General features: G+C 38.0%; 1 protein-coding gene across 1 annotated transcript; it reads left to right on the top strand.

Annotated features, from left to right (window-relative positions):
- Positions 1–2,630: 2,630 nt before the first annotated feature.
- Positions 2,631–2,891, top strand: LOC139436205 (late cornified envelope protein 3C-like). Its single transcript, XM_071207288.1, has one exon. The coding sequence runs from the start codon at positions 2,631–2,633 to the stop codon at positions 2,889–2,891; it is 261 nt and encodes an 86-aa protein (XP_071063389.1).
- The last annotated feature ends 9,627 nt before the right edge of the window (positions 2,892–12,518 follow it).

Here is a 12,518-nt window from a genome sequence, read left to right as displayed (position 1 = left end):
CAGGACCAAAGAGGGGACATCTCTACGCCATTTCAGAAATAAAAATGTTTTAGGGAAAGGGAATTATATGAACAACCATAAACTAACAAATTATACAACGAGAAGAAATAGACAAATTCCTAGAAAGACACAAATTATTAAACTGATTCAAGAAGAAATAGAATATATGAATATATCTATAGCATGTGAAAAGATTTAATTAGTAATCAAAAAACTTCCCACCAAATAAAACCTAAACCCAGATGATTTCATCGATGAATTCAAAAAAAAATTTTTTGAAGAATTAACATCAGTCTTTCTCAAACAGTTGCAAAATGTGCAAGAGAAAGGAAGACCACCGAAATCATTCTATGAGTTCAGCATTATCCTAATACAAAACTGGACAAAACCTGCACAAAGTAAATCTGCACACCAATTTTACTTAGGAATATTGATGCAAAGGCCTTCAACAAGCTCACTCAATCCAGCAGCATATGAAAGGAGTATGCATCCTGACCAAGGAACGCCAGGCTGGTTTAAAATATGAAAAGCAGAAAAACATGTGAACATCTTAATAGATGCAGAAAGTCATTTGAGAAAATCAGTACTCCTACATGATAAAAATGCTAACAAAATAACAGTGGAAAGCAACTTCTACACAATCATTCAGGCCATCTACAACACCCACAGTAAACATCATACTTAAAGGATGCTTTCTTCCTAAGATCAGGAATAAATTAAGAATATCTACCTACACACTGTTATAAAACATTGCACTGGAAGACCCAGTCAGAACTATCAGGCAAGACAAAGCATTAAAAGTCTTCCACATTGCCAAGTAAAAGTAAAATTCTCAATTTGCAGATAACATGTTTCATATGTAGAAAATGACAAGGAATTCACAACAAAAAACTATCAAATTAATAAATTATTCAGCAAGGTTGTATATTGGTACAATGTCAATGTTTAAGGGGCATCATACAATGTATGCCCTTACTTATGTCGCTCATTTCACTAAGGATAATATATGTAAGTTTCTTTCATGTTGAAGGATGTCTCAGAACTTCATTTCTCTCACGGCCAAATAATATTCCATTCTGTGCATTTACTACATTTTGTTCATCCATTCATTTGTTGATGTTGGTATTGTATTATATCCTCCTTCTCACTAGTTAAAAAATAGATCATGAATATATTTCCTTATCAGAAAATATAAATAAGTAGCAATTTTTATTAGAAAAAAAGATGTAATTTGAGAAGGTCATTAAAGTCTAGATGTGTTTGTGACTATTACTTTTCCTTGGAATTCCAGAAAATGAAGCATAAAAAGCTAAATTCAAAGAGAAAAGTCATCAGCTTCCATAAATAGACCACAATCAGCCTTCACGCATTGTCGGATTGACTAAGTATTTGTTCTCATGAACACTCAATTCCGTTTACTCTCCCTGGTCCATAAAGCCTATCCTGGACTCCTAAGTGACATGCGGTCTTCTTGGGGCCTGACACAACCCACAGAGGGTCTCAGCTTTCATCGCAATCCAGCAGTTCAAGAGGACAGTAACTGATGACATCTGGATTGTGGAGAAGGTTGAGTTATTTGCAGGGTGAAGAAAGGCTAACAGGAAAATTATGACCTCAAGCCTGAACATGTCATCCAGGAATCATAGCATTTGTCACTTGGGATGAGGCTTTATATTTGCAAATCTATGTGTGTGAGTATATACATATTTTTCCATTTATCTCTCGTAACAGAGGAAAGAAAATTGGCATATGCATCCACATATCCCTACTTCCTAGTAAAGCCCACAGGACAGACCAGCATTGAGGAATGTGAGCTGAATGAATGACACAGAATATGGAATGGCAACAGCCTGCTCAGCCTGAGGGAGGGGAAGGAAGACAGTCCTCAGAACTTCCAGGTTCCTTTGTCAGACATCTTGTCAGTGCACAGGAAGATGATGAATGGATGGTGCTGGGAGTGTGCCCGGCTGTCTCCCTGCCCCTGGTTGGGAAGGCTGCAGCATACTCTAGCTGTGCATCACCAACCCAGCACAGGATAAAAGGGCTCCTGCTCTGGGCTCCACATCCACAGCTCCTGAGGAACAGCCATCTCCTGCCTGCTCTGCATCCGGTGAGTGCCCATCAAGGGACAGGAGGGAGCATGAAGATCATAGCAGAGGAGGGGGAAACAGAGTCTGAATGAAAATAGGACCAAGGAGGGCAGTATTGGGGAAAATGAGGGTGAAAAAGTAACAGTGACTCTGTGACATGCAAAGGCCACACGAACTGGGGATTCCTCCAAACCACCGTCTGTTCATGATCTCACACACACACACATTTCTTGTGACAGCCTTCAGAATGCTCTCCTCAAATGGTGTATGCCTATGTGCTTACTTTGACATACAAAAGATGGGTGCCCAAGTAAAATGGCAGCAATTTTCTTTCCTGGGTGGAGAGATACATGGTAGGCATTGCACATCTTCACACTAACTCCACAGCAGTCTCCCATTTCCTCCTGCACCTCTGGGTTCACGAAGCAGCTGGTCTCAGAGGCCAGTGGTCTAGGTAAGCATGAGACAGGAGACATTGGGCTGTGGCTTCTGAACTCACACGGTGCTTTTGTTTTGCCCAGGGCTACTCAGCACCTCAAGATGTCCTGCCAGCAGAACCAGCAGAAATGCCAGCCCCCGCCCAAGTGCCCCTTGCCCAAGTGCCCCCCAAAGAGCCCAGCACAGTGCTTGCCTCCAGTCTCTTCTGGCTGTGGCCACAGCTCCGAGGGCGGTTGCTGCCTGAGCCACCACAGGCGCCGCAGATCCCACCGATGCCGGCGCCAGAGCTCTGAGGACTGTGACGGTAGCAGTGGACAGTCAGGGGGATCTTCCTGCGGCCACAGCTCTGGGGGCTGCTGCTGACCTAGGCACTGCTGTTGACACAAGCAATTCTAAAGGAACCAAATGCACGAAGCTCCAATGACCACCCCGACCTGACGCATCCTTCCACAGATACCCTCCTCTCACTTTCCCAGGCTGAGTAGGGGATATTCCAGTGGAGGGTTCCCAGCTCTCCCCAGAAGCCTCTTCCTGTCTGATGGTCAGGATGTCACCATGCCCCCACCCCTGCACTGCCCATATGTGACAGTGCCTGTGAAAAATAAATCTTCTCATTGACACCTATGATGATTTGTCATTTTATCAGTACTTTGTCCTTCCCTCATAACTGCAGCTGTGTCCCCTCCTGTCAGTTCTAACACTGCCCTTGAGAAGCTACAAATCCTCATTCTACATCAAAAAATATGGGAGTCTCTCAGGCCTTTCTCTGTCAAATTTATGTTGTCAGTTGGAGGTAGGGGGAGTAATGGTAATTTATTTTCACTTCAGCATTCAAAGACAGATCTTCTGAAATCTTTGTGATTATATTTAAAAACCTAAAGAAGTTCGCTCTAGACGTACTCTGACCAGGTCTCATCTACTCTCCAGCTCAGAACAATTCCCTAAGGGGGAAACCATGTTAGGGTTCATCGCTGCATGCTACTTATGACTCAAAACCTGGATCCCTCTTGAGTAGGATTTCACCATGCAATAGGAACAGTGTCAGCTCATGGTGAAAATTTGCCCCAAAACAGGCACCTGCCTATAGGGGATGGGGTCCAGAAATTGAAGACAACAGGGCAGAGAGCAACTGGGATTTATGTGCCATTTCCACACTGCACATCAGCTACTGGGGAAAGAGCACTTAGCCTTCCAAGAATTAAAGCCCATCACCTGCCAACAACTGAAGAATGAGGCTTGGAGGTTCACAAGTAACTGGCAAGTTCATGGTCTCTTTACACAGTGTCCAACAATTCTAACCATCAGTGAGTCCACTCCAAACGGAGAAGAAATAGACATTGAACCTACCAATAAATTTTAAACCTGGACACCCAGACAGTCAACAGTCAGAAGTTATGCAATTTGTGAGTCTGCCTTCAAAGTGGACCAAAACAGGTGAGAGCTCAATTGGTGGAGAGTATACCACCACCCCATCCAAGTCCAGGAGTTAATAATCAGTAACTCATTGATTTTGAAAAATACTCTATGAGCATCTACTATATAGAAACGCCATTATAGGCCCTAGAAATAAGAGCAAACAAGAAAGATAAAAAAATTGCTCTCAGGCAAATTCTATTCCAGTGGATGGTGATTCCCACTCTATTTCTGATTGAGTGGGAGTTTTGATCACAAGGGTAGATGGATGGAACTATCTTTCCTGCAGTTGTGGATATTCTCTGTTCTTTGAGAAGGGTGTTATCCATCATCATCCTCTAGTTAGTTGTCATGGGAAAGTGTGATGAACTGGCGGGTAGGTGTTGCAACACTGCTGAGATACAGGGCACAGCTGTCATATGAGTGGACCAAAGATTTTAGTCTCTGGTATATATATTTAATGAGTTTAGTGCAAATTATAGGTTCAAATAAAGGGGGCAGAAGGGCATGTGTAGGGAATTATAAATGAGTCTAACTCTGTTACAATGGGGAGCATATATTCCACTGTAAGGCCAACTAACAGGGTGCAAATTCCTGAGATTGTATGCTCTGCCTATAGTGCTTAGATGTCTCAGGAGCCCTCAGCAGCACTCTTGCTTGAGGCACTGTTTACTGTAGCAGTCATTGAGATCCCCCTGACACATCCTTAAGAGAAGCCTCTCGAGTGACCTCCTGACTCACTTTGAAATCTCTTAGCCATAAACACCTATTTGGATTCAATATTTCCCTTTTTTGATCAAGTACTTTCTCAATATGCATCACAATTTTGTGCTTGGTAATAATCCCTTGGTGCCAGGGTGGCTCATCCTGGGAGTCATGTCCCATGCTGGAGGGAAGGTAGTGAGTTTGTATGCTGAGTTTGGCTTAAAGCAGGGTTTTTTTTTAACTGTTTTATTCCATGGATCCCTTTGCCAGTCAGGTGAAAATCATGAGCCCCTTGTCAGAATATAGCAGCAGATAGTTTTATGACACTCAACAACAGCATGTCTTTGAATTAAATTTTAGAATTATTCAAAATGAATTGAAGCTCATGGACCCCCTGAAATCTTTCCATGGACCACGGACCCTTGGTTTCTTTAAGAACTCATGGCTTAGAGAAAGGCCACATTTTAGCAACAAGGAGGGTTTCAGGAGGCAATTTTTAGGCAACATTAATACTGGGCTAGGACTCACTCTCACAAGAACAATGTTCATAAGGGCAATCCATCAATGTCAAGGACCTGGCATATTGGTCTGTTCTCCTTCACTAGGCACCGTCCATGTACTCTAGGGATTCTTGCTGCTCTATTTAAAAATGTAGCAGTACTTCCCAGAATGTGAATTCAATATTTTTTGGTTACTGTGTGGGTCTCCACCCACTGAGACAACACCCTATGACCTCTGGAACATACTCATATTCCATAAAGTCATGCCCCAGATGCATCCCTCCCTACACATCTTCCCATTACCATCACCCACCATTCTCTCCTTCCACAGTTGCAACACTTCTGCAGACTAAAACCTCCCTAAAAACAAAGCCAAAAAATAAAAGAATATAAAAAATACTAAGAATTTTTTAAAATACAAAAATATGAAATAAAAAAAGTCTTTCATCACCATGAGATGTTATCTTTTATATACAGTGACAATTTCTTTCATATATTCTCCCAATGATTTTTTTTCACCTTATCTTCAAAGAAGCTTTAGGTTACAGAAAAGACACATGGAAAACACAGGGGACTCCCATATACCCAATACCCTCCTCCTCTTCCATTCTCCCCTGTTAATAACATCTTACATGAGTATTTTACATTTTTTTAGAAATATTGAAGTATTGCTACTAACCATGGTCAATGGTTTACATTATCATTTACACTTTGCATTGTACACTTCTATAAATTTTGACAAAATTTAAAATGGCCTGTGTCATCATTGCAAGATCTTGCAGAACAATTCCACTTCCCTGTGTTCCATCTATTTTATTCTTCCTTCCCCCTCCCCTTGGAATCTATGGCAACCACTAAGTTTCAAGTTTTGAAGAATAAGGTGAATAATTACATGCATTAATATTGAGGGTTGACATGTTGGTCCGTTTTCTTTTATTAGGCACTGCCTACATTCTCGAGAGATTCCTGTCCCTCTAACTGAGAACATAGCAAGACTCTCCAGGATGGGAGTTTAAAATTTTCTTGTTAATTTTGTGGGTCTCCACCCACTAAGTTAACATATTATGACAAAATGAACATTTTCATATTCTACAGAGGCATGCCCCAGGGGTACCCTAGCCCACACAACACCCCACTCTCAATGTCCTGAACCAGTAACCCTCCTCTGTCCTATTTGACAAAAGTATATTTGCACCATTGCAGTTGTAACCACAGACATACAAATCCCCAGTGTTCACCTGTTCCTTCCTCCCGCCCTCCCCCTAGTTTCTTGGATAATCCAACCCAACCCCCACCTACTCCTCCTCACATTCCAGCACCACTGACCTTCTCAGTCCCTACACCAACATCACCATCATCCACTACCTAACCCCTCCCCTCCTTCACGTTATTGTAGGTCTTGCCCATACTGAGCCTTGGCTCACCACACTCCATTCCCTCTCTGTCTCCTGATAATTTACCCTCCAGACCCTAGTTCTATGAGTCTGTTCAATTTGATTAAGTCATATCAGTGAAGTCATGTAGTATTTGCCCTTTAGTGACTGGCTTACTTCACTCAATATAAATTCTTCAATATTCATCCATCTTGTCCCATGTGTTAACACTACGTTCTTTAATACAGCTGAGTAATATTCTATTGTATGTATATACCACAATTTGCTTATCCATTCATCTCTTGATGGACACTTGGTTTGCTTCCAATTTTTGGTAATAGTGAATAATCTTACTATTAACATTGGTGTGCATATATTTGTTCGTGTCCCTGATTTCAATTCTTCTAGATATAGCCCTAGAAGGTTGATTCCTGGATAATATGGCAGTTCTGTAGTTAACTTCCTAAGAAATCACCAAACTACCCTCCACAATGGCTGCATCATTCTACTCTTCCACCAGCAATGAATGAGTGCATCCCTCTTCTCCAACATCCTCTCCAACATTTGTAATTCTCTTCTTTTTCTTAATAACTGCCAGTCTGATAGGTGTAAGATGATTTCTCATTGTAGTTTTGATTTGCATTTTCCCAATAGTTAGTGACAATGAGTATCTTTTCATGTGCATTTTAGCCTTTTCTATTTCTTCATTGGAAAAGCGTCTATTCAGCTATGCCAATTTTTTTAAAATTGGGTTGATTTTCTCTTTATTTTGAAATATAGGATTTCCTCATATATGCTGGATATTAGACCCATATCAGAATAATGGTTGCCAAATATTTTCTCCCATTGAGTAGGTTGCCATTTCACTTTCATGACAAACTCCTTTGAAGCACAAAATTTTAATTTTGAGGAAGTCTTATTTATCTGGTTTTTTTCTTTCATTACTCAAACTTTAGGTATAAAATTTGTGAAGCCATTCCCTACAACAAGTTCTCATAGATGCTTGCCTACACTGTCTTCTAGGAGTTTTATTGTCTTACAACTTATATTTAGATCTTTGATCCATCTTGAGTTAATTTTTGTATAGGACATGAGATGGCAATCCTCTCTCATTCTTTGGGCTATGAATATCTAGCTCTCCATGCACCATTTGTTGAAGAGGCCATTCTGTCCTGGACAGAATGGGCTTAGTGGGCTTGGTGGCCTTGTTGAATATCAGTTGATCATATATGCGAATATCTATATCAGAACTCTCAAATTAGTTCCATTGGTCAGTATGTCTATTCTTTTCCCAAAAACCATGAAATTTTTACCACTATAACTTTGTAGTGTGCTTTAAAGTCTGGTAGCATTATTCCTTCAATTTCATTTTTCTTTTTCAATGTTTTTGCCTATTCAGGGCTCCTTGCACTTCCAAATAAGTTTCATAATTAACATTTCCAATTCAGTAAAAAGTGCTATTGTAATCTTTATTGGGATTGCATTAAATCTGTAGATCAATTTGGGTAGGACAGAAATCTTAATGATGTTTAGTCTTCTGATCCATGATCACAGAATGTTATTCCATTTATTTAGGTCTTCTTTGATTTCCTTAACGATGTTGTATAGTTTTGTGCATACAAATTCATTACACCTTTGGTTAAGTTGATTCCTAGATATTTGTTTTTAAGTTGTCATTGTAAATGGGATTTTTTTTCTTGATTCCTTCCTCAGATTGCTCATTATTGGTGTCCAGATCTACTACTGGTTTTACACATTGATCTTATACCCTACTGCTTTACAGAATTCATTTATCAACTCTAAAAGCTTTTTTATAGATTTTTCAAGGCTTTCTATGTATAGGATCATGTGATATGCAAATAGTGAGAATGTTATTACTTCCTTTCCAATTCGGAAGCCTTTTATTTCTTTTTCTTACATAAGTGCTCAAGCAAGTACTTCCAACACAATGTTAAATAACAGTGGTGACAGTAGGTATCCTTGTCTTGTTCCAGATTTTAGAGGGAAAGCCTTTAGAATTTTATCATTGATTATGATGCTAGCTGTGGGGTTTTTTATAGTTACCCTTTATCATGTTAAGGACGTTTCCTTTTATTCCTATCTTTTAAAGTGTTTTTATCAAGAAAGGATGCTGTATTTTGTCAAATGCTTGTTCTGCATCAATAGATTCTTTAGATCTGATAAGGTGGTGTATTACATTGACTGATTTTCTGATGTTGAACCATCCCTGCATACCAGGGATGGAACCTACTTGATCATAGTGTATAATTCATTTGATGTGTTGTTAGGTACAACTAGAAAGTATTTTGTTGAGAATTTTAGCACCCATATACAGTAAAGAGATTGGTCTACAGTTCTCCATTTCTATGGTTATACAAGCATTGATGTCTTATAATATAAGCACTTATGCTATAAATTTTCCCCTCAACACTGCTTTTGCTGCATCTTATAAGTTTCAATGTGCTGTGTTGTCATTTTGTGTTCATTTCAAGGTAGTTACTGATTCTTTTGCAATTTCCTCCTTGACCACTGATCATCCAAGAGTGTGTTGTTTAACTTCCATATCTTTGTGTCTATTCTGTTTCTCTGGCCATTTTTAATTTCCAGTTTCATTCCACTGTAGTCTGAGAGATTACTTTGTATAATTTCAATCTTACTGAATTCCTTGATACTTATTCTGTAGCTTAGCTATGGTGTATCCTGGAGAATGATCTATGGGTGCTCAAGAAAATTGTTTATCCTGCTGTATTTGGGTGTAATGTTCTGTATATGTCTATACTCTAAATCCTCTAATGTATTATTCAAGGTGTCTTATGCACAATCAAAACTATAACTCTATTAATTATTATATAATTTTACCAATTATGATTTGCCTTTCTGCTAAATTCCCCTGGCTACCTGAGTCAAAATGAGTCACTCCCTTCTCTTAATAGATCTTGAAACTCTAACACATCATTCATTATCTGTAGGTTAGTTTCTTCTTTGCATCGCTGATTTCTACTTAGATAACAATGGTCTACCTTCCCTACATAACATGAAAGCCTTTTCTCTTCCTGATTCTCCAGACTTAAGATGGCTAACACCCCAAGATAAATTGAAGCAAAGAAGAATATCTGTCTCCATAAACAGGGATATTAAAAATATATTATTCTGGATCCTCCTATCAGCCATGCTATTCCCTCAGACATCAGCTCCATTACACCCTCCTTGTGGGGACATACTACCTCCTGGTTCCCTGAGCCCTCTCAGTGGTTCCACCTGAACAAGCTGCCACTATGCTGATGCTGAGCTCTTCATCACACTTTCTGAGGCCTGCCCATGAGGCCACTGACCTCATCTCAACCACTCCCAAGTGATACCAAATGACAACATGTGACTACAACAAGGCAGCTAGTCACTGGTGAGAGTATGTGGATTCTGATATCCGCTATTGCCATATTATATATATGTGTATATTTAGTTGTCCAGTTTAAGAGGAACAGAAAAATGGGATATGCAGTGAAACAAGAAATTACACCCATATGCAAGGGTAAAAGCAGTCAGTAGAAATGCCCTGGAAGAAACTAAGACTTACTAGACCAAGACTTTACATTGGCTATTTTAAATGTATTCATATAAAGAAAAGAAATCCCATCTCAAAAACTAAAAGAAAGCAAGAGAATGATGCCTCCACCAATGGAGAATATAAATTAAAAGAGGGGAACTAGAAAAAGAAAAAAAAAATCTCTTGACTTGAAAAGTATAATACTGAAAATTTTAAAAATGACTACAAGCAATTTGCGATAGCACAAGAAAGAATTGATGAATTTGAAAATAGATCAATTGAGATTCTGCAATCTAAGGGAAAAAAAGAAAAATCAATTAAAGAAAAATGAGCAGACCCTCAAATATACCTGGGACACCACCAAGTACATCAAAACATACATAATGTGCACTCCAGAAATAAAGGAGACAAAAAAAGGGACAGAAAGAATATTTCAATAAATAATGGTTGACATCTTCCCAAATTTGATGAAATACAGGAATATACAATTCCAAGAAGCTCAAGAAAGTCCGAGTAGGATATAGGCAAAGAGATACACACTTAAACACATCATACTCAAACTGCCAAAGGCCAAAGAAAGAGAGAATCTTGAAAGCAGCAATAGAGAAGTAACTAACCATGTGCAAGGGAACCTTTACAAGATTAACTGAAACAATGGAAGTCAGAGGGCAGTGGGATGTTATATTCAAAGCCATGAAAGGAAAACACATTCGATTGAGAATTCTATATTTGACAAAAATATCCTTCACATATGAAGGAAGAATTAAGACATTTCCAGACAAATAAAGCCTATGAGAATTGGTCACTAGAAAAGCTGCCCTACAAGAGACACTAAAGAGAATCCTTCCACTGAAATGAGAGGACATTAGGTGGTAACTAGAATCCTCATGGAGAAATAAGTAGCACTAGTAAAGGGAACTATGCAGGTAAATATATAAGACAGTATGAATGTATTTTTGCCTGTAATTTTTATCCTCTTACTTGATTTTAAAGACCACTACAAAAAGCAATAACTATAAACCTGTCTTGATGAACACAAAATGCAAAAAGATGCAATTTATATAATATCAGTGTAAATGAGAGGGGAAGGATGAGAGCTTCCCAGGAGCAATGATTTTGTATACTATTGAAATTAAGTTGGTATTAATTTGAACTAAATTGCTTTAAGTCAAGAAGTTAATAGTAATTCCCAAAGCAACCAGTAAAAAATTAACTTAAAATATGTAATAAAAGAAATGACAAGGAAAATAAGAGTACACACGAAACTCACTACTTAATGAAAAAAAAAAGCAGTAATGGAGAAATACAGAAAACAAAAAAATGTATAAGGCATATAGAGAAGAAACTACAAAATGTTCATAATAAATCTACCCTATATACCTACAAATATAATGGAAATACTACATTAAATATCTAATGAATATATTGGAAATATACACAGTATTAAACCAATAATTAGAGTTGTAATGTAATAGTAAAAAGAGACTGACATGGAAAACATGCAGTAAATATCACACATAAGTACTATATTACAAGTAATTATATTAAATGCAAACAAATTAAATGTTCCAATCAAGCAGCAGACATTGGTAGAATGGATAAAATAACATGATCAACTGTATGCTAACTATGAGAAAGAAAACTAAGATTAAGAAGCAAAAAACAGGTTTAAAGTAAATGGACGGGAACTCATATACCAAGCAAACAATAACAGGCATAGAGATTGAAAGGCTATACTAATAATAGACAAAATAAACTGAGACAAAAACTATTGCTAGAAACAAAGAAGGGTATTTTATAATGATAACAATGTCAACCCATCAAAAGTTTTCATAATTAGACACATATCTGCATCTAACAATAGAACTCCCAAATTACAGGGAGGAAAACCTGACACAATCAAAGGAAGAAATAAGCAATTCAAAAATAATGCTTGAAGACTTCATTACTACACTTTGAACAATGAACAGAGCAATGGGACAGAATATCAACAATGGAAAGATCTCGAGCAACATTTTGATCCAAGAAAACCTAAGAGACATCTATAGGTTATTCCAATCACAATAGCACAATATATTTTTCACAAATTTGCACAGAACATTTTACAGCAGTCAACCCTTCAGTGCAGTGATAAAAGAAGTATCAATCAATTTTAAAAAATGGAAATCATACCAATTATTGTCTGTGAAAACAGTGGAATGAAACTAGAAATCAACCATGGAAGTAAAACTGGAAAATTCCAAACTTTTAAACAACGAATGACTCAAAGATTAAACCAAATGAAAAGATACTTTGAGATGAATGAAAACACAACATACCAAGATGAATATACTGCAGCAAAAAAGGTGCTCTCAGAGAAATATATAGCTGTAAATGGCTGTATCTTTAAAAAAAAAATTATATCTATTTCCTAACGTCCACCTTCAGATACTTTAAAAGAAGAGCAAATTAAACC

The sequence above is a fragment of the Dasypus novemcinctus genome, chromosome 13 (assembly GCF_030445035.2).
Source record: "Dasypus novemcinctus isolate mDasNov1 chromosome 13, mDasNov1.1.hap2, whole genome shotgun sequence".
In the NCBI taxonomy this organism is placed as follows: Eukaryota; Metazoa; Chordata; class Mammalia; order Cingulata; family Dasypodidae; genus Dasypus; species Dasypus novemcinctus.
Note: the sequence above shows the minus strand (reverse complement) of the source record. Positions and strands in the feature narration are given on the sequence as shown.